Source organism: Dermacentor variabilis, chromosome 8, assembly GCF_050947875.1.
Source record: "Dermacentor variabilis isolate Ectoservices chromosome 8, ASM5094787v1, whole genome shotgun sequence".
Classification (NCBI taxonomy): Eukaryota; Metazoa; Arthropoda; class Arachnida; order Ixodida; family Ixodidae; genus Dermacentor; species Dermacentor variabilis.
Window position 1 is genome coordinate 27816687 of NC_134575.1, and position 22401 is coordinate 27839087.

The following is a 22401-nucleotide window of genomic DNA, read 5'->3' on the forward strand; positions in this document are numbered from 1 at the left end:
ATATATATATATATATATATATATATATATATATATATCCATCGACATGTTTGTGCCGTTATTGTGACTCAAAATGTGAAAGTAATCCTTTTTTTCCAAACACAGTCACGGCCAGGAAGGTCAAGGACGCCGTCGCAAAAGAAAAGTTCGCTGTATACCAATAATTCGACGACACGTCATTTTGATACACCGGTGCCAACGCATTTGCAAGGAACGTCCCGAATAGTAGCACTACACTCTCGCTCTCCTCGCACTGAAATTTTACTCACGAAGTGTAACAATTTCGCAAGTATATGTCCCACTTAAATGTGCATAAGACGACCCTGTAAATAAACATTTCTCTTTGTGTTCGTCAATCTTTTGATCTTGAAATCAGCGGCATCTGGAGACAACTGACAAAGGACTTCCGCGGAGCCGAAGTAGGCCTTACTCCAGCGTCATCCACTATAAACGCATTACCTTTTTTTCCAATAGTTGAACGTGGAGTTGCAGACGATCGCTACAAAATGGCTGCCTTACCTTCGTTAGGGACCGGTTCGTCTTGCAATATTGTAGTTGAATAGCTTGTTTCTTTTTCCTACTTTTTTTCTCTCCAAGCCTCTCATTAAACCGTGTCTTGCAATGTATTAGGCCGTAACAAAATGCAAGCAAAGGAATCCTATATGCGGTTTGAAAACTGCTAAGTAGTTCTTTGTTTAACGCGCTCAATGCCACGTGAAAATGCGAGGCGCTTAGTGAACACTTGTTAGCTCAATCTCCGTGTTTATTTTATTTTATTTTCAGGAGGGGGAAGCGTTAAGCAGGGCTGAGTGTGCTGTAATATGTTCCCCTTTTTCTAAGCCAGCAAAAAGCATACGCAGATGTCTGCAGACGCAGCATCGCATAAAAACCTAGGCATAAGAAGGAACGCTTTCTTTTCTTTTAAATATCTTTAATATTGGTTTTGGGGATAGCTTGTGATATCCTCTTATGAGCACTGTCGTTCTTCAATATTGCGCAGTGAGAGAAAGATGTAACTTGCCTTTCTTTAAAAAAAAAGAACTTTTTTCGTAACAGCAAGTACAGACGCAGCTATAACACAGGGAATTCAGGATATTGGAAACGCACAGCAGTAAGATTTGGATGCTGATAACAAATACTGGGTAGCAAGACCCGATGTTCACAAAACTCTAATTATAGATAAAAGAAAAGGACGGTCGACGCAAAGCGTCTTACGTTATGAGAGATAAGAGAATTCTACGTGTTTATGTCACTGAACACATGTTACATGAACGTGTACGTACGTGCGTGTGCGTTGGTTTCTTTATTATGTTTATATAAGTGCTGCCTAATAAGCAGTTCTTTTTTTTTCCTCACCGTTTTTGTTCTGTACTTTCAGAGCACAAAATAAGTTATTTGGTAAAAAAAAAATCAAACGGCTTCGCGTGCTCTTCTGTCTGTCCAGCCCTTGGGATGGCATTTCAAAGATATTTTAGCCAGTAAAATTTAACGCGCGCGAAGGGTAAGAATTCATGTCTCGATGCTTCGTTCAAAGCCAACTGCAACAAAGTGTTGGAGCACGTCAGAATGCCTTATAGCAGATACGGTATGCATCCTCCGTGCAAAATTTGACATCTAAAATACAAGTAGATGCGCCACAAAAAGCCAGAAAATAACCATTTCAACAACTAAACTGAAGAACAAAAAAAAACTACTTTGAATTACGAATTACTATCGACCCACTGTGTGACCTCGTGTCAACTTTGACCATACTCCGCTGTAAGCGAGGAAATCGCTAATCGTGCGTGCGCGTCGTGGACAGAAAATGCGCGCAATTTTTTTTTAGAGCAGGATGTACACCCCCGGCGGAACATATCACGAAGAACGAGGTCGATGGGGATCAGCTATACCGCGGGAAGTGCCATCGATCTCGCTTTTTTTTTTTTTCGTTCGTCAGGTCTCGTCTTTATTTCGAATTGCAGGCCACCCCGTCAAACCCGCCACGGATTACCAGCGTCGTGGACGATTACGTGACGAGCACTCCTCGCGGGTTGGCTTTAAGGCGCCACGGCTGCCTTGATGCCCACCCACGCCTCCTTGACCGTGGGCAGTATGTCTCTGACGGGCACCACGAAACCCTTGTTAGGGTTGGCAGTGCGCCACGTTGGCTCGAGCTCGACTATGAAGGCCTTCTTGACGCCTCCGATCTCGTAAGCCCAGTCGACGCTGTGCCCGGACGATCGGTCTGGAAGAAAAAAAAAAGTGCAGATTGTTTTATTAAGCAAATGTATTCATTGTGTTCTAACCCCGTATTTTGCTCGCACAGACCTATTTAAGTTTTATTATTTCCAGGGAACCATTAGTGAATGGAACTGCCTTATCGAAGCAAGTGTTTAAACTGTGAAGTAACCTTTCTGAGCCTGTATTACTGTAGCTTTTTTTTTTTCGTTGCAGCTTCTTTTTTATTTTTTGTATTTGTATCGACCACCCTGCTTGGACCGCGAGTCCGCAGTATTGTATAAATAAAAGATAATAATAATTACCAAATTACCGAAACGAGAACACTGCATGTTCGTGTGTTGCTCATCGTGACCCCGCCCATGTTTGCACGCATTCCCATCAAACATATATTTTTAGGCGAAGGTTTCTTTGGCCTCTTCCCACGAGGTTTACAGAGATAGTCGTTTCCTGGGAGGATACGCTCGTAGATACGAAAGCTTATATGTGCTCCGCGTGCAAGTGCCAGCCTGCAGGCTGATATGAACCATGTATGCTGACATGCTAAAGTAGTGCGATTAAGCAGCAGATCTCTGTTCTTCACAGTAAAAATGATATAATCTTGGGTAAAACCTGTTCACATTGTCAGCTGGTAGGAATCTTTAAAGCGCATCGACCTCTTATTGGAATAGCGCTGTATATTAAGCCGACTTTGATTTACTTAATTTTCTATGATTTAGCCATTTGGGGCACCGGGTGTTTGCATATCATTGACTAATCCTCCATAGCGGATACGGGCCACTTTAGAATGTTGGTAGTAAGCCCCAAGCATATATATATATATATATATATATATATATATATATATATATATATATATATATATATATATTTCTTTTTTTCTGAGTGAGGCTGTGGGAGTTCATTTATTTTGCCGACGTACGTATGTATGCCTGTGGGACCGAAGAAACTCGTAGTAGCTCCTAATGTGTGACTAAGCATGATACGAGGGTGAGAGGTTTTCCATTTCGGACAGTTTTAGGTAAATTAGATGAAAAGTCTTTTCTACAGAAAACAAGGTCCTGGGACCGTCCTCGGGCGTCTGCGATGTGCAATGCAAAACAACAAAAAAGAGAATCGCTCCTGTGTTTCTTGAAATGCACCAGCCTATACGGGCGCTTGCGACGAACTGAACGATCTACGCTTTAGCGTGTACTTGTGTGCGCGTGCGCGCGTGTTTGTTTGTGTGTGTACGCACACACTGCGAAGTATATTTTTTCCCTCTCTGTACACATCTTTCACTCCCAATTCCTTCTTCCCTAGCGCAGGGTAGCAAATCAGACTCGGGCTAAGTGGCGTTGGCTCAGCCTGGTTAACTTCCTTTGCCTCTCCCGCATCACTCCCCTCTCTCTTCCATTCGCTTTAGCTCAAAGACCTCCTTCTCGTATTGCTCTGCTGCTCAATGGAGTGTTTTATTTGACCTTACGCGTCTTCACAAGCGCACTAGAAAGTACTCCGACGTATGTATTCTGAAGCGACGCAGACATTGAACTCCTTTTGGATAGTTTGCGCCCGTCACCTGCGCATGTTTTCTTGCGTGGTTTGTGGTATTAATTCAGGCTAACAGAGTTGCACGCCTAAATTTAAATCGACATGTTGTCATATCTGAATTTTCCCCCTTAACTGAACGTCTGGCGAAGGTGCTCCTTATAAACTGTGCACGAGCAGTTTCCAAAAAAAAAAAAAGAAATCTGTGCTATAAGTCGCACCCTGGATTGTCACTCACACAGAGTCGTCGATATAGGCCCATAGTCGAATTCATTTCCCCTAATTTTCTTCATGGCCTCAGCTGCTCTCGCAGAGATGTTCATCTGGAACAAAAGGAGAAAAAAGGAAGTATGCGCACAACGCAGTAACTAATGCAACGGAGCAGTAGAGACATATATAAAATAAAAAAAGTGGTTAGACTACCGGTTAGACTAGTGGTTAGACACAAGTGGTTAGAATACTTTCCGAAATCGCGGCAGCGCTGGCATCGCCCTAATCTCCGCAAGTTCGAATGCGAATCCAATGCATTTCTGTCGAATGAAATAGTTCAGTTCGAGCGTTAGATATTTTGTGTATTTGAATATTGTGCTTCGGCCAAATGTACACGCCATGGGGAAACGAAATACCTACACCAATATTGTCCACCGGCCGTTCCAAGGGACGAAACAGGAACCGACGTAATCAGTGAGAATAAATGCACTGGCGATATAGGTAATTAGTGTCATTTTCTTAACGCTGCCGCCACCAGCTACACCACATGTCTACGAGACACCATACAGTACCGATACGCTAAGAATGAAAAGGCCGCCTTTGTCGAAGACCATTCCACCTTTCGAAACGTTGGCCAACCAGTTTAAGGCACTCTACGAGACTTCATCCATCTTCATGTTCTCTTGTGCCAGCCCGGCCTAATACCTTGACTGTGTTACGAAGGTAACTGGAACAGACTCGTGTTCCAGTTACCTCTGTGCTTCCGCGCATAAAACAGAGTTTTCTCAAAAGAAGTAACTGGATCGCCAATGCATTTCGTAGGTGTCTATGAAAATTAGTCTTTGGAAACTGGTGCAGTCTTCAGTTTTAAGGAATGCATCACCAACTAGCCCAGCGCCAAGTTTTATTGGTGCAGTCCACAGAATTTGTTCCAACTGGGTACGCCTTGCGAACTCACTAGTTGCAATTCGTAGATTAAATTACGTGCCGCAAAAATAATTCTATAACGAGTTAATTAGGGTAATTATGTTACTTATTCAATGAAGCATATTGATTTATGGTAGGACTAATGGCCACATCATCGTGTAATTTAGATCAGGGGTTAGAATTGCGCTGTCACCAACAATTTTTGAACATTTTGGACCTTCTAAATAAGGAACACCTAGTAAATGCATACCGTCGCAAACTCTTAGGGGTGCCTAGATATCATGACTTTTTTAGGCTTGTAGTGAAGCTCAGAACGAGCAAGAAGGAAGGTGGCAGGGGTAATGAAAAGGAACGGAGAACAGGGTGAGCGCTAACTTCCGACTTGTCCCTTACAAAAATTTGCATATAAAGCCTATAGACAGTCTATAGATGTCTATAGACTGTCTGCAGACTTTCTATAAGATACTTTGTAAGCGATGGTTTATTTCGTGACTCGGAAGGCTATTTATACACTTAGCGATCCACGTGACATGAAAAGACAACATGTCAACATGTTTTCACGTCACATGGATCGCTGAGCGTATAAGTAGCCTCCTGAGTCACGAAATAAACCATCCCTTACAAAATATCTTATAGAAAGTCTGTAGACAGTCTATAGACATCTATAGACTGTCTATAGGCTTTATATGCAAATTTTTGTAAGGGATAAGTCGGAAGTTAGAGCTCACCCTGTTCTCCGTTCCTTTTCATTACCCCCTTCCACCCGCCGTGGTTGCTCAGTGGCTATGGTGTTGGGCTGCTGAGCACGAGGTCGCGGGATCGAGTCCCGGCCACGGCGGCCGCATTTCGGTGGGGGCGAAATGCGAAAACACCCGTGTACTTAGATTTAGGTGCACGTTAAAGAAATCCAGGTGGTCAAAGTTTCCGGAGTCCCCCACTACAGCCTGCCTGATAATCAGAAAGTGGCTTTGGCACGTAAAACCCCATAATTTAATTTTTTAATTAACCCCTTCCACCTTCCCTTCTGCTCGTTCTGGGCTGCGCTACAAGTTTAAAAAAATGTCATGACATACCAACTCGCCCACGCTTTTGGCCCAGATCGATGCCACTCACCAATTGGTCGTGTTCCGGAACTTTCTGGGTTTTATGGGCGTAGGCGAACATCCACAGCCGGCCGAAGTTATGCAGCGCGAAGTAGAACTCGGTGCGACCTCGGGTCGCCCCAAGAGCACCCCGAACGGCTCGGGACTCGGGCTCCGAGAACGGTTCGTCCCCACAGTACGCAGGCTCGCAGGGGTCAGTGCTGGAGCGCCCGGCTGCAGGTAAGCGTAGATGGCATTGCAAACACGGCGGCCAATGGCAAGCTTCCGGCTCCTGCAATGGCTTCCGGCGCTTGCAGTAGGCAACAGCGTGGCCTTCGATATTTTTTTGCGGTATTTTGATGCTTTGATTTACCGTCGAAGAGGGGCGCGATGTGGGCCCCACCTATTTCAAGCTGTAAGTGGGACTACCTCAAGTACGAATAACTAAATAAATAAATGTGATGTTGGTGCCTGTAGGTGGCGCTGGTTACTCCCCTCCTCTGGCACTACAATGGCGTCATCAGTCCTGAAGCTCAAGTACTAGACAAACTTTTCTGACAGTTCACAGAGGATATATGATCATGAGACACGCAATATTGGGGGACTGCGGATTATTTTCGACCACCCGGGGTTCTTTAACGAGCACCTAAACGCTCGGTGCACGGATGTCTCTCTGCATTTCGTCCCCGCCAACATCACGGCCGCCGCGGCCGGGATGCGATCACGCACCCTCGGGCTTTACAGAGAAACACCAAAGGCAGCAGGCCACCACGGCGCACGAAGCACGAAGGCGAAACTAAACACGGAAACAAGGATCGTGCACGCTTTCTTTTTTGATCAACCCGGCGATAACAAGCTCTGTCTTTTCGAGGCAAGAACCAAACTTCATATCCGAAGATATATAATCTACCTCCGCAAACTGATTTAGATCTTCACTATCCGTGGCCCTTCGAGAAGGTATGTGCTGCGTTTCCGAAAAAAAAAATGGTAAGATGAATTGAGAGTACAATCGGCTCTTCGTGGCAGCGAACTCAGACTGATCCTGTGAAAATCTTGCCGGCTTGACAGCCGCGTGCCATGAGCATTCAATGCAATAGCATTAAAAAAAGGAGGGGGGAACTCACTGCAATACTGGCCAATGTCAAAGTTTCGGTTCGCGTCGGCGCCTATGCACTCGCTGAAGCGACTGTGTGATCGGTTCTTCCTCCAGAGACGGTCCTGCAAAAAAAAAAGAAAAAAAACGTGATTGATGCATCTACGTTCTCCGTTATTGTTTAGGACGCACAGGTGTGCATTTTATCTACATAATAGCACCATGTAGCGAAATAACTAGATGGAATGCTAGCAAATTTCTTCTACTTAACGATGCTAACTTCCTTTTCGCATTGGAATGGCCGACAGCCCTACTTGCGACACCTGCGGCTGCGAGGAGACGATCGAGCAGCTCCTCTGTGACTGTCCCCGTCACAATGTGCCAAGAAAAGTGCTCGTGCTCGAAAAACCTGGACAGTTGCCCCTTCACAGAAGAAAAAGTTATAGGGCACTGCTCCAAGCGGGTTTCGGCACTCAAGGCCTTAAGGGCTTCGCTGAAGTTTCTAAGGGCTTGTGAATTGTGCGACCGTCTTTGAATGTTGTAGCGCGTAGCAGTGCGTTACTGCGTTAATTTTTCTCAGTTTTTCTTCTCTCTTTATTCCTTTTACCCCTTTCCCCAGCACAGGGTAGCCAGCCGGCAGTTACACTGGCTAACCTCCCTGTCTTTCCTCCCCTTTTGTCTCTCTCTCTCTCTCTTTCCGCAAGGTCAGGGGCAAAATGACTGGTCGAGGATCAGCAGCGCCGCACAGACTCTGAAACGGGTGGCTCCTGTGTGTGAATTTCGGAGGCCACAGTGGCCAACGCCACAGCACGAGGACGACGTTGCGTGCATTGCAAGGAAGACGATATTCCTGAGAATTGGTGCCTGTCGCGTAAGCCTGCCGCTGTCGCTAGAATTGCAGTAGGCTCTGGCTGTCAGTCCAGCGTCTTAATCTTAATTCTATCGTTTTCTAACGAGTACGAAACTTTCAGACTAACCGTCAGCAGTCCGTTTATGCGAAGAGGTGATCTGGTAAATTTGCAAAAAATAAAAATAAAAGAAGAACATTCACACAGGTCATTGTATACTTCACGTCTGAAACATTCACACAATTTTTTTGTATGTGTGTTGCTATAATTTTGTATGAGGGCCGAAGACATGTAGCTGCTCTTTACAGCGCGTTCAGATGGCATGTTCTTCGGCGCTGCCGGTGCAACAATAACAGTAGAGTACTGTTGGATTCGATCATACTCTAAATTTGGAGTATTCGCACAGCCCCACTTTTTTCAACACATTACTATTGCAGGTGCAGTTCTTACAGTAGGTGAGCCTCGAGGTGCGTTTTTACAGGCTTAGCTGTAGGACACCAGGTGAAGGCGCTGAAAGCAACGGAGCTTCGCTTCCGACTGCTTCCTGCGCCTATTAGTGAACTGTGAACAGAACTGCAAACAAAGCGATGCACTATAAACACAATTAGTAGAGAACCGCTAAACATCTGAATTTTACTGATGAGCCGCGGTAATTAAAGACAATACCGCGAAAACAACGTAGCGGAACAAAATAGTACGTGCACAACCTGCAACAGTTAAGCTGAACAGCTTCACACATTCATCTGATCGACAAGGCATTAACTACTACGTTCTCTGCTGAAAAAAAAAAAAAAAAAAACTGCTGCCCCGGCATCTCCTCGGAGGATCTCGAACAGTTAATTGATCCAATCTGCGCTATACATGCTTATTCGAACAAACCTAACTCTGCTTGACATTCACTAAACATGATCTGACACCTAAAGCATGACCTGAAGCTTAGCAATTTTTTTGTTGTTGTAAATCTTGGCATACAAACTGATTCATAAGATTGCACTTGTGATTGCCATCAGTTTGCTGTATGGGAGGTTGAGATGTTCGCATGGGGGTCAAACTGTTGAACACATTGCGACGGCAGGGCCATTATGAGCGGCTCTTGTAGTAACTTACCGTTGTGTGCGAGTACTCGTAGCCGTCAGGGTTGACTACCGGGTAGATGCGCCACTCGTAGGTGGACAACAGCCGGCTGATGTCTCCTTCCTTCCCGTAATGCGTCGCCAGCTGCAGTTAGCAACGCATGATGCAGACAAAGAAAGAAGGTTATTAATCCCGCGCACTGTGATAATAGGTTGACGCTTAGCGTGTTTGACGTTAGTGCTTTTGAATGGTAAATAAGCTGACCTCATATTCGATATATTACGTTAACGCAGTCCCTACAGGCGCGAATTATGAAGGGCTGTCTGTGAATGTGTCAAATTTACACAAGTTCATTTCGAGGCACTTGATACTATACACGGCCTAAAAGACAAAATGGCAGAACTATTCTTCGTGCATTCTCTTTTTTTGGTGAGTCATCGTAATTAGAGAGTAATTAATTGTATATTTATTGTGCAGTCAACAATGCCCCGTCTTGCATAAAAATTTCAATCACATGCACAATTTTATTGTTGACTGTAAGGATTAGAATTTGTTTTTCTATATATAAGAATTTGTAAGAATAAGAATAAGAATATATGTAAGAATTTGTTTTTATATATATTGCTGCCGGTACGTGACACGTCGACAGTCCCGTCAAGCATGGCAAAGTGGTCATCTGTAGCCGTATACGGGGTAAATTGGAAGTAAAATTAATGCCCGTTGAGCATGCAGGGGGTTCAATTCACCTGAGGCTCAATGTTTGCTGCTCTTTCTTGGTCACAACTTGGCAGAGCTGGCAAAAACGAATCGCGTCCACAAAAGTAGACACGGCGCCTGAATGTAGTAGATACTACGCTACACTATAAAGCTGCGATTTCTTCGTGATGCAGATGCCGTGCTGGTGTGCACGCGATGACAATGTTTGTGATGATGCAATACACGAGAATATATTGACTTCTTTACACTCTGAACGAAGTGAATGATCCTCACTGCTTCCAATTCTATGATCAATCGCACCTCCCACTTTTGACGGTGGTAAGCTGTCCTTCGGGGTCGCACTGAACTATACGAACGCAATTTCTGGCGTACAATCTAACGCCACACGTACGCATGTGCTCCATCTCCACAGTGATCCACTCTGACGTCACAGCTGCTCTTTGCGCTTTCTCTGTGCGCACCTCAGCCTATGCTAGAGACCCTTCGCTTCATCCACTCGACTTTTTCCTTCGAGGAACCCGTATGGGTTTCCTTTGCAGCAATTGCTACGATTAGGTGGATGTTTCATTTTCCCCTAATTAATTACTTATATCACTCTCTTCCACCATAGTCTGAGCAGGGCTTGAAGTAATAATTCTGCGGAAATCCGCAAGCCGGATGATGATGATGATGATGATGATGATGATCCGGCTTGCAGGGGAGCCCTGCAAAGGCTATGGCAGAAGAGAGTGATGCCCAGAACGCTCCGCCTATTGAACGGTACGGTGGCGCTCAGTTCCAATTTGATTTTGGTTGTTAACACAGTCGTCACAACTTCCGATTTCGGAGCTTCCGACGCACCAAACACCAAGCCTGGACACCTGCACAGTTGCTACAATTTAAGCCCCTGTTTTTCACCCAGCCCGATGGGTGGTTCAAGCCCCCTTCAAGCGTGCTGCTTACATCGTGCGCATAAAGCTATGTTCGTGGCCGTTACGATCCAACGTTACGTAGGATCATGTAAACGTGCATAGACGGCTATTATCCTTTCCAGCCTTCGGTGTCCACGTGAAGTCTCCGACAATGTGATCCTACCCCCTGAGTCATCAGACATCAGTGTGCAGTCTCAACCAGAATACTAAGCGTCAATCTGTAGAATTTCTATAGCAGTGTCGACTCACCTGATCGATTATGTAGAGGCAGGTAGCGTGTGCGATCCATTCTCTGGCGTGGATTCCGCATTCGAGAAACACGATGGGTAGGTTCTCCTTGGCCTTGATCTTGGATCAGGAAAAAAACACATGGCTGCCTCGTCATATTGTCAAGCACAAAAAAGGAACTTTCATAAATCTTCCTCTCCCTTGCAGATTTCTGAAGAACTTAGTTCGTTGCCATCTTGGAGGCCACCCCGGTTACTGGGTACCTTTTGCTTCCCTTAATTCCTTTCTGACATTTTTAAAAGTTTGTAGCGCGGAAAATTGCTCCAGAATTCTTGCAATGTGGGGATTATGCCAGAAACCTGAACACTTTGCGGAACACCCGCGAATCAAACAGGGGCACTTAACTTCTTTTTGTTTTTGTTTTTTAGTCACGATGTGTGCAGTACAGCTCCCACTGCCAGATTCGCAAAAGATAACTTTAGAGCAAATATTTCGAGGGACCCGCTTGCAGCCACAAAGTGTTACGGTGCAAAAAACGTTACAGAAATGATTCGCACAGCATGCTTTTAAATTTTGACTGAGGAAGGAAGGAAGGAAGGAAGGAAATCAAGGTATGTGCCCGTCAACGTCACATCAGGTACTCCGATTGCGTTTACTCACGTGCACACCGATGATGTCCCTGCCTTCGTACGACCGACCAATGGACGTGTAGGTCACGTGGTCGTACTCCTTGGCGTACTGCTGCAGGGCGTCTTTGAACTGCAGAGAGAACACAGATGCGCAAGGAGCCGGATATGTAGTCAGTGTCGTGTCTTTCAGGTGGTGACGCACCCCTGGCGTCGGTGTTTTTTTATTTCTCGGAAGTTTAAAACAAACTTAACGAATTGTGTTTGGTTGTGCAGAAATGAAAGAAAAAAAGACCACTATAATGGGAAATGATCTCTCGGTGCACTCCTTACATTCTTATCGGACAAAAGGAAGGTTCAAAAGAACATGGCGGGACAGATACGCGGAAATGTACCAGCACGTCAGTGACGCTGAAGGCGTTATTAAATAGTTTTAGCTAGTCTGCAAACGTAGTACCGTTTGCGGAATACTGGGTTGCCGGAGAGGTGCATTGCAGCAACAACGCTTGTGGCGACATTGGTGGCGCAGAGTTTAACCAGAAAGCTCGCAAATCTAATACTGCAGTGACCTGCCATATTGCAGCTAATTGCTAACATGTAAAGCACACACGGCGACATTTTGTTTGAAGTGCAGTCGTTTTATAATTTTCCTTCGGTGGGATCACTCACGCTACAGAGATAGTATAACTAACTGTGCTAACTCTATGGTATAAAGGTTATAAGCAGGGATAAGGTGCCTCAGAAAGGTTGGCCAACGTTTCGATAGGAGAACCTATCTCCTTTGAGGAAGATACGTCCTCCTATCGAAACGTTGCCCATCTTTCTGAGACACCTTATTCCTGTTTATAACGTTTATACCACAGTGTGCTATTCCATTTGTCAGCCCATGTCTTGTACTAACTATAAAGCTCACGCAACACAAAAAACTGTTTCAAATGCATTGTAGTTGAGCAAAGAATCACAGGATGTCGCTATCGACTTAGCTACTGCTGAATTGTTAAAGCTAAGGTCGGGATGACATCGGCAAAAAACAAGATGGCGTTAGATGTAGTAAAGACTCATTAAATTAAGCATACTAGGTGACTATCTCTCACCGTCCCTTTTAAGAGGGTATGCCAATAAACATTATCATCATCATTTGCTGTCCACGGCTTCGGTAACATGGTGATCCGCGAACGATGAGTCTACAAGAAAGCAAAAACTCTAGCATGGTCTGAATATTTTATCGTTTTTCGCGCACGTGACGGTAAGTACGTGTTCGCTGGAGCTGCGAACTTCCTTTATTAGCTACACGTAGTTGCACAGCCATTCTAGACAGACCTTAGAGTTAGCGCAAATATACGGGGTCTTCAATGATAAACTAACACTAATCTTAATAAAAAACGATATGTTAGCCGCACAAAATTTGCATGCACAGGCGGTTATCATTTCTTTCATTCAGTTGATATACACATGCAATTTTCCCTGAGCTGTCCTTGATGACCTTGTTGACTTCTTATGATATGGCTAATAAAAATCGGGCCCTCGGTTTCCATTCGTCTCGTTTATACCTATTCTACGGTTATTCATTTCACAAAAACTTGTTGCGTCACCCTCACCCCCCTCCCCCTTCTTGCCACCTACTAGTCACAATACTGATTTTCTTACATGCTGCAAATTCAAAGTTGTTGCCCCTCGACAAACAAAACAAAAATGTGGAGAAAATGCCAATAACCTACCTCGCGGTACGTCAGGTACCTCTCGAAGCGATCTGAGGTCTTCGAATATGTCGCAAAATGCACTTCTTTGCGTTCATTATCTAGAAGCCTGCGATGTAGAAAAAGAACTAAAAGAAGTTTAGTGCACGAAATTGTCACTCGTACGAGACAGAAAACATTAAAATCAGAGAGACCAGATAACAGATAACAATTTCGCTTTGTATATGCAGGTGCAAGTTATTATTTAGAGTGTTTCAGTAATTCATGTCAGTCAATGGTACGACTCAGACGAATCAGGCACCTGTATGGTATCACCCATTTGTGTCAATACCATAGATTACGCTTGCATGTGTAGAAACAATCACAGAGAAAGAAAGAGCCAGCTGTCAACTGCTACCAACTGGGGAACTATGCTCCTGCCGGCTTAACAAGGGAAAAAATGTACAGAGAAAAAAAGGTAATGACCGAAGAACGAGTGTAGAACGGGAGAGATAAGAAATATATAAAGAGGGAAGAGCCTACAACGAATGAAGGAAAGGGGAGATAATAAAGAAACGGCTGGTTAAAAAGAAGGGACATACTGGATAATACAAGAACGGGGCAGGTACCTGCGTGACGGACAACAGCGCGGCACTACAGATGACGCTAAATTTAGCACAAAATTAGACCACATCAGTGATCATGACTATACACAATATGAAGTCACAATATGAAGTATCATTTCCACACGTACGACCAGCATAGAATGCTACGCTGGAGAATATTCAGTAATTCGCGCCGCAAAATGGAGTATTTTAGCTTTGCGGAGGCGCTACCATGACATGCCATACGTTAGGCCTACGTACTGCGCATGCGTGCCTCATAGCACTGAGAACGGCGGCCTATAAATCCATCAAGGTTACCGTGATTCAACATGGCAGCTCCCAGGCTCCAGGAAGGAGCTAGGTTAAAGAAAACTTTTTTTTCTCTTGAAGCCTCCTTTTTCTTTAAGTTTTTATTCAAGCAATGTTGTCATTACATAGATCGTCAGCTTGTTTCGAAGGTGCTAGGTATATAGCGAGACGATACCAATCGGGAATGTGTTTTGATTCGCATCCGCCAGATGGCACCACAGTAGTAACGCTGGCGACGCGGGACCAACCCTATACATTCCAGATTCTTCACTGCATCATTAAGCTACTGTACGCTTTTGCGCGGTACGCGATGACGAAATGCCGAAACACATAACACATCTCTCCTCGGCTCATTCTCTGTCGCCGTGGGGCGAAGACACGGCGCATGCGCGGTGGGTCTAACTTACACCGCGCAAAGCTAAAACAGCCATATGAATCGAGTGCAGACTAGTGTCACGATTCAAGCTTAAAGGGAAACTAAAGCGAAACAATAAATCAGTTTAGACTAATGAAGCATTGTTTGAGAACCCTGCAGGCAGTCATTTAAAATAGTAGTTTGATTATTAGATGAGAAAATCAAGGTCCAAGTATCAGTATTTGAATTTCGCGCCGAAACCCCAGCGCCCGTACATCAGCGCGACGTCAGGGATTCCAAATGTTATTTTCGCATTTGGGCCGCGTTGGCTGAATAAAGGTTCCAGAAACTTGCTATGTTTAATATTTTGTTCCTGTAGAACACAATGTAGTCAATCTGCACCGCTATATATATTTAGTAGGCCCTAGAAGAAGCCATCAAAATTCAAGACGTCACAGCCCCCAGGTGCGGGAACTTAAGTAGGCGTCGCCACCCGTATTTCGCTCTTGCTCTTTTTCTGGCTAACCAAACGTCTTATCGTTGTAAGAGTGTTGTTTTTGGTGTTGTAGAACGGTAATTTACTGATGCAGAAGAAATCATTTTTCACTTTAGTGTCCCTTTGAGAAGTGGAAGTATGTTGACTCACTCTTGCAAGTCCTGCGAGTTTGTTGACACGGCGAGACCCTTCTTCGAAGCGGTCTCGAAGAACTCGGCCGCCAGTTGAGGTTTCAGCAGTACGAGGGCCGGGGTGCCGAAGCCGGTGGCCTCTCGCCAGACATCGAGCTGCGCGAATTTACAAGACAAGCAAGCTGAAATGGTGTCTCGACAAGGGCTCGCGCTTGCCTAATCAAAGTGAACAAAATGCAGCTTATTGTCGTTCGTATTCGTAAGGAAAAAAAGAGAAAGAACTGAATCCATAGCCGATATTGCTAGTTGACGATCCATCACAAAGGAAAAGAAAAGCTGACTCAGTGCAATATCAATATGCAAGTACATATAGTACATGCAAGTCAATATATCAATTACAGCATCAATGGGACAAGCACATCAACCGTAATTACAGTGTACAATATCAAAAGATCACTGCGTGAAAGAATGAAACTCTTGAGCGCCGGCGCAATACTTGCTAGACATTTAATCCAGGCCGGGTATATTATTCAATACTTTTTGCGCCAATAGAGTATAATGCTGCTAGAAGAAGGAGATGAAGGAAGAAGCAACTGCCTAAACGCTACCATGTACCGGGGAAGCGGTTCCCTCCACTTTGCCACTGTGTGAAGGGAAATTCAGGGAAACGTATACAGGACGTTGCCCTTACGGGGTCATGCAACGGCCCAAGTGAAGTCAACGTAAAATCACAGGTAAGTATGGGGATTAACGTCTCGAAGTAACTCGGTATCGAGCGCGGTGCACCGGATAAATTTTGGGCTACACGAAATTATTTTGGCGTGCGCCTAAATCATTTAGATGCCACCCCAATCTAAATGTAGCTGTCGGGGTTGGGCATCGAATCTGAACGTTTGATCTCAGAAGCACAATACCATCGGCTGTTGAAACAGCCGTGTTGAAACGGCTGTTGACACCCGCCCTGGTTGCTTTGTGGCTATGGTGTTGAGCTGCTGAGCACGAGGTCGCTGGATCGAATCCCGGCCATGGCGGCCGCATTTCGATGGGGTCGAAATGCAAAAACGCCCGCGTACTTAGACTTAGGTGCACGTTAAAGAACCCCAGGTGGTCGAAATTTCCGCAGTCCTCCACTACGGCGTGCCTCATAATCAGAAAGTGGTTTTTGACACGTAGAACTCCATTATTTAAACACCGTGATGGGCGTGGAACTAAGGTGGCGTTCGAAGCAACAAGTTTTGATAGAAATTCTGTGCATTGTAGGAATTTCGCGAAATACGCGCTTAGAATTTACTGGAAAATACATTGCTGCACCAGTTAATAGGAAGCTCTAGATTGTGGTCCCCTCCGACTACCGTGCTGAAATACGCGGAAATGTTCCCACAAGGTAAACGCTAGACCAATTTGAATGAAATTTATTGCATCTGAGGGAGAAAGGGGAAACCTAGCAACTGCACTGACCTTAACTTTGATTTAGGATTTCAATATTTTTGCGACAATTGCCTAAAATCGGTAAGCAAAAAAAAAATTAATGCACGAAGTTTACAAATACGCAACACAGCATCAAAACCAGTTATCTAAGTTCTGTAAGATGCATCGGTCAGAGATCTAAATCCAACAAATTTGATATGTGAGTTTACAGCTTGGTTAAGTATAACTTTATTGAATCGTCCTGCAGGCTTTTGGTGACTCATGTTCAGGACTCCCACGACGTGACGTCGAGATCTTGTATCAGCGCCGGCTCGCCGGCCTGCTGGACCACCCAATGTTGGTCGCTGAGGTCGAAGGCGCGCAGAGCGGCGGCCCACCACAGCGATAGGGTCCCGGAGTTGAACTCCCTTTTGCGTTGGCCGTTACGTTCCCATATCATGTGTTTGAGTGTAGCTGTGTCCTGTTTAGATATCTCACATGTGTCTTGTTTGTGCGCTTCCGGGAATATCGGTTCGAGGGGAAACGGGTTCGGGAAAGTTTTTGTAGTTGGCGTACGGCCGCTGCTTGTGCCCTGTTCAGGTCTTTGTGTGGTGGTGGGAACATTCTCCTGGCGTGTTGGTACATTTTTGTTTCGACAGCTGTCGCCCACTGTGGTGGGCTACCTCGTTGACGTTCGGTGATGCCTGGTCGCCCGCGTTGACGTGGGACCAAACAATTAGACTCGGGTGGTCCCTCGGGGGGAGGGGGGGAGGTGCGGCTTCTCTTAAGGACGCTGTTTGGCTTTGGACGAAATGCGTCCTTTGGTAAAGTTTGCGACGTGCACTGGGAAACATCGCGCGCCACCAGATCTCAGAGGTCATGTGTCAACGAAACGAAGTAGTTGCGGCCCGCTGGATGTCGTCTAACGTTTTTGTGTTTGTCCCACGCTCTGGCACAAATTCGAAGTTAAATAAACAAGCCGCTCTGTCGCCGAGCGATAAACAGACCGGGCCCTCTTTGAGCCGTTGAATACGTGGTCGATTCCCAATGCTTGTCATACGTTGCCCTTACTCACCATTCAATGATGTCACAACTCGGCTAACACCAACGTTGTTTTTTTTTATTCTGACGCGCTGTTTTTACCACTGCTTTACACCCGGTCGGCTCGTAGAGGTGGCCGAGTTATCACACTGACTGGAGAGATAAACCATCGTAAGACCAGTGGGCATGTGAAGGGTGGGGCTTGGAGAGTATGATAGCAACATTCGACCCTTGCCGTAATATGCCGCGCAATGGGACGTTTCCTACCTGCAACGAATCTGCCAGGGACGATAACACGCTCCGGCTCTCCTCGTTAGGGGCAGTCACCGACACCAGTTTGTACCTGTGATAGCGGAGAAATGATACGAGACTATTGACCATGTTTCTTTCTTTCCATCTATATTTAGAAAGATTGCCTTGCAGCGTAATACGAGTGAAGCAAGTAATATGTACTACATGTAAAGTCTGTTATGTTTGGGGTGTGAAAATATTCATTTTCTCAGACCGAATTCAATGAACTCTCTGTCTCTCTGTTTCCAACGAAGAACATGTGAAACAATAGTTGATGCCTGAAATTTTGATATTTGGTAGTGAAATGCATGCTATTTTTGTTTTTAACGCTTCTTGTGAGCACATAAGGTTGGAAAGGTCAGAAAGTGCATTACTGATTTCTCCTACTATATGCCTTGTAAAAGAGGTCTGAACCTCTGTCAAGTGAATTAATTTTCACTTTAACGCGGACTTTCCACCATTCAACATGGAAAGAAACTCAATTCAATGCAGTTTAGTAACATACTGGCAGAAGGGAATTGAACCAATTATCTAATATTTCGCAGCTAATGAACAGCCATTTCCCCCATTAGCGTAATACGTTGTTGACATCCTAGTACACTCGCAACGTTTGCAAGATGTTGTCATCACAGGGCCAATTATAAAGCGTTATTTATTAAAAGCACAAATAAAGTTGTTATGAACAAACGATTTTGTTCGCGTACTCAGTACTCTGCAGTGAGGTGTAACGATCGCGCTTTAGCCAAAAAAGAAAATGACTTCCTGAGCGACTTGCAACGTAACATCGCGCGTTTTATATCCACTACAGTCACCAGGATAAAAGTTAACGCGCATTCGATCTGAATGCATGTTTGATCGCCTTTAGTTGATGATGGTTTAAGATGTCGAATAACTATTCCAAAAATATTCCCATTTACAAACATAGTGTCTACTAAATGCGTTGTCTAAATAGACTTTCGGAGCGTTTGATTCGTTACTGGAAAGTTTCGAACATTCGCGGACCAGCAGGAATCAAAGGTGTGGACCATAGATCCACAGATGGCAGTCTGGTGGGCGACTTGGGTGGTATTGCACAGGGAGCGCCCCCTTGTCCTGGACAGCGCCACGAAAGGTCACGCATACATCTACAACGTCATTCGTTATAGGGCAAGGAAGACGCGGATTTTGCCGCGCGCCATGAAACACGAGGTTACAGCTTTCCTGCGATCGATAACGACATGGAGGAGGCGATTACTTCGTTTGCAGAAAGATTAGACATGGCGGTGTATCACTGGAAAGACTATAAATGTTGTTTGTGTAAGAGTATTTATCGTTGTCAAGGCTGAGTTTCCTCGTCAAAGGCAAGATTTGTTCGCTAGGGATTGAAGCTTCTCTTGTTCGCCCAACGCTGATCAAATATCTGTCTCTTTCTGACCCCCTTGCAGTGTTTCTGCATAACGCCGTCGACAACTGAAATGCTCGGCAAAGGGCGAAAAAAGAAAGAGACAGGAATAGCTGCGTAGATTGGATAAAAATGGTGCAGTGACGATATCCTGGCAGAAATTAGGGGAAAAAAATAGACCTGTCGTCGAGCAGGTAGCCAGTGGCGTGCTATAGTGTCAACAATGACAAACAATGGTGCTCTTTATCCCAAAGACGCGCCATAATATGGCGTTAATGTGAGGGAAGGAAAAAGGAGAGGAGCATTAGTATGGTCCAGTTGGGGATCGTTTTAAGTTGCAGTGAAATGTCACTACACAAGTGCGTTTGGTTCCTGCCACAGCGACAGATCGAACCGCCGACCTCGTACTCAGCAGTCAATAAACATCGCTGGTGGATAAAAAAAAAAGAGAGAGAGAGCGGATACGGTAAAAGATGGTACGAAACAGCTGTAGAAGGCAGGCTGGAGACAGCTATATGGGCACATCTGTCATGAACTAAAATCAGCCCAGTAAAAGGTCACGATGATGGCGATGATAATTGTGATGGACATTATAGCGTTGTGGCTTTGAAAAGATGGCCACAGTCGCACACAAAAAGGTCAGTCGATAATTTTGGAATTGAGGCTCAGGGCAAACATAGCAATCGACATAAATCGACATAAAAAAGGCGCTTTTCAAGAGTACGCGACGATGGGAGCCGTAAAAAACAGCTACATTGCTATGTTTGTCGGCGATTGTTTCTCCTGTGACTTTCATTAAGAAATGGTGGCTCATATCGGCATATGAGATCTGTGTATAATAAAGGTTACTAATATGGCGAGCCTCCACGTGACGGCATGCACGCCATATTCAGGCTCGATTCCCACCTTCCCCTTCGCGGCTGACGATAGACCATGAACGAGCCATGTTATGGAGCACATTCTGTTCTCGCCGTGATAGTTCCCCAACATGGAGGCCGCGATGTCGACGTCGATGCAAGCTGTCGTTGACAACTCATCGGTACACTTGCCAGTGCACCGCAGTTATTGTGGCTGCGAATTGGATTACGAGAATGCGGTAGCCTCGTCAAAAAGGGAGAGTAGTCGCGCTAAGGGTTGCCAGGCTATTCATTGTCGGAGGAGGGTCGACGACGGGCCTCATGCGCGCTTCACTAACACTAACCCTAACGCTAACACACCGCTTACCAGTTTAAGGCACACAGTGACGCTTTGTCGCCAGTCATCCTCGACATCCGTCAAGCATACCCCCCAAGGCACGGTTTAACGAGAGATTTCACTGTAATTCGAGCAAGAACGACTTACCCAGTGTAGTTAGCACGCATTGCCAGCTCAGATGCCGGCAGTGACTTCGATCCACCCACGGTGGCCAGAAGCAAAGACACGATTAGGCGTAAGTGAAAGCGTGTCATACTGACACCTTTGGGGGCACGGATTTCTTGAAGACGTCGCTTTGATGCGTTGGGAATCAGGGTCCCACGCGAACGCCTCGCCTTTATATATACACGGACGAAGTCAGACACGCCTGTCTAGATCAGTCGCGATTATGAAATTATCTTCGCTCTTTCGCTCATGACCACCCGTGATAACCATTGTCACTCCCAGCTATATCTGCATCTTTCGCCTTTTTATGACAACCTGCTGACGGAACGCGAAGCGCCATGGTCGGATTGATTCCCTTCTTTCTATTGCATACCATTTTTTTTTCTCTGTTCCTTTGTTTAGAATGACGTGACTTTTGTTGACGATGGAGGGTTGTGTCTTTATCGGCGAAAGAAATCGTCCGGCCGTGCCGCGTACTTGTTTCTTTTCACACGGTACGTAGATAGGGTAGTTATCGAGGTGCATTGCTATGGCTTTCTGCCATGCGTCGCAAGATGTTGTACGTCACGTTACACTTAACACTGCATTGTTGAAATCAAGTTTGAATGATAGGTGTGATTAGAACCCCCACCTGGGGGTTCTTTACCGCTCTTCTAAATCATAGTAAGAGATAATTTTTTTTTATCATATTGCCATCACCGAAATGCAGCCACCGGGGTTTGGAATCGAACCCCGGTCCTCGTGCCCAGCAGCGCAATGTTCTAACCACTGAACCATAGCGGCAGGTATCATTACACTAAATTGCTTCCGTACACTGTAAACTAATTTACACTCTTATACGTGCACACGAGTGTAAATCTGTCTATAACTCACACCTTTAGACTCGTTTTTTAGCTTGTTCGATGAAACGTTTATGTCTATAAATATGTCTAAAAGCGCCATTAAGAGGAAGCTTTAGGTCGGTCGCTCCTATCTAAATACACGTAAAAGGAGGAAACGTTTTTCTCGACAAGCACTGCACCAAATTTGACGAGGTTTGTTGCATTTAAAAGAGTAGCTTGAAAACTAGTGAGTGTTAGTTTCGAATTTTTGATTTAAGTCGTCACAGTTTATTTATTAATGGCAAAAATGGAAAATTTTCAGTAAACGAAACTGTCAAGTTCACAACCCTAACTTAGCCAGGACAAATGATAGCACAAGTCTGTGAATTGCATATGATAGCACATCTAAAGCGGACAAAATTTCTATGTTACACATGAATCTCAAAAATTTAGTAATATGGCAATACAGCTTTTGCAGAACTCTTGTACACAACGTAACGAATTCACGTATGATATAGAATCGCATATTGAATTTGTTCGCTTTAAATGATCTAATGGATGCCGTTTACAGAACCACGATATCTATTCTTGATGCGGAGCTATTAAATTATAAACTTCGTATGTTTATTTTTTTTCAAACTTGCGAAATCTTTAAAATTATTGTAACAAAATGCAGGCCCTAAATCAAAATTCCCTTTCTAGCAGTCACTGGAACTGAACTTTGTCTCTCGAATGCAATAAATTTCATTAGAATCAATCCAGAGCTTATCTCAGAAAAGCGTTTTCTTTTTCTGCATTCTACATGTATTTGAATAGGTCGCGTCGGAGTTGGGCCCGAAGCTAGAGCGTCCTCTTAACACTGTTGCGCAAAGAGGCGAAGGGACAGGACTTGAGCGAGAAACACCTGAGCACGAAGTATTTACTGATTGATTTTTCCGAAAACGAGGCATACATGTAGCCTGCTCGCATGAGCAGAGATGCTCCACCCAGTCTACCTACGCCCTCTGTTGTCAGTGATTAAACTAATCTTTTTTTATTATTGCTGAGCGAAAGAGACGGCATACTGACA

The 22401-nt window shown here is 44.9% G+C and overlaps 1 protein-coding gene across 1 annotated transcript; it reads right to left on the minus strand.

Moving 5' to 3' along the window:
• Positions 1–1948: 1948 nt before the first annotated feature.
• On the minus strand, positions 1949–20637 carry LOC142590976 (zinc carboxypeptidase-like). Its single transcript, XM_075703346.1, has 11 exons — positions 20494–20637; positions 17748–17823; positions 15052–15188; positions 13179–13266; positions 11495–11593; positions 10856–10954; positions 9012–9122; positions 7088–7181; positions 5995–6197; positions 3983–4067; positions 1949–2224 (listed from the first exon to the last, which is right to left on the minus strand). Exons 1-11 carry the CDS (start codon positions 20598–20600, stop codon positions 2037–2039), a joined length of 1287 nt encoding a protein of 428 aa, XP_075559461.1. The 5' UTR covers positions 20601–20637; the 3' UTR covers positions 1949–2036.
• Positions 20638–22401: the final 1764 nt, after the last annotated feature.

Coding starts and splice junctions, on each gene's coding strand:
- LOC142590976 (XM_075703346.1), bottom strand. CDS start 20,600: ATGACACGCTTTCACTTACGCCTAATCGTGTCTTTGCTTCTGGCCACC. Junction 6,198..7,087: donor TGACATTGGCCAGTATTGCA/GTGAGTTCCCCC, acceptor GCTTACCTGCAG/CCGGGCGCTCCAGCACTGAC. Junction 4,068..5,994: donor TTCCGGAACACGACCAATTG/GTGAGTGGCATC, acceptor CTTTTGTTCCAG/ATGAACATCTCTGCGAGAGC.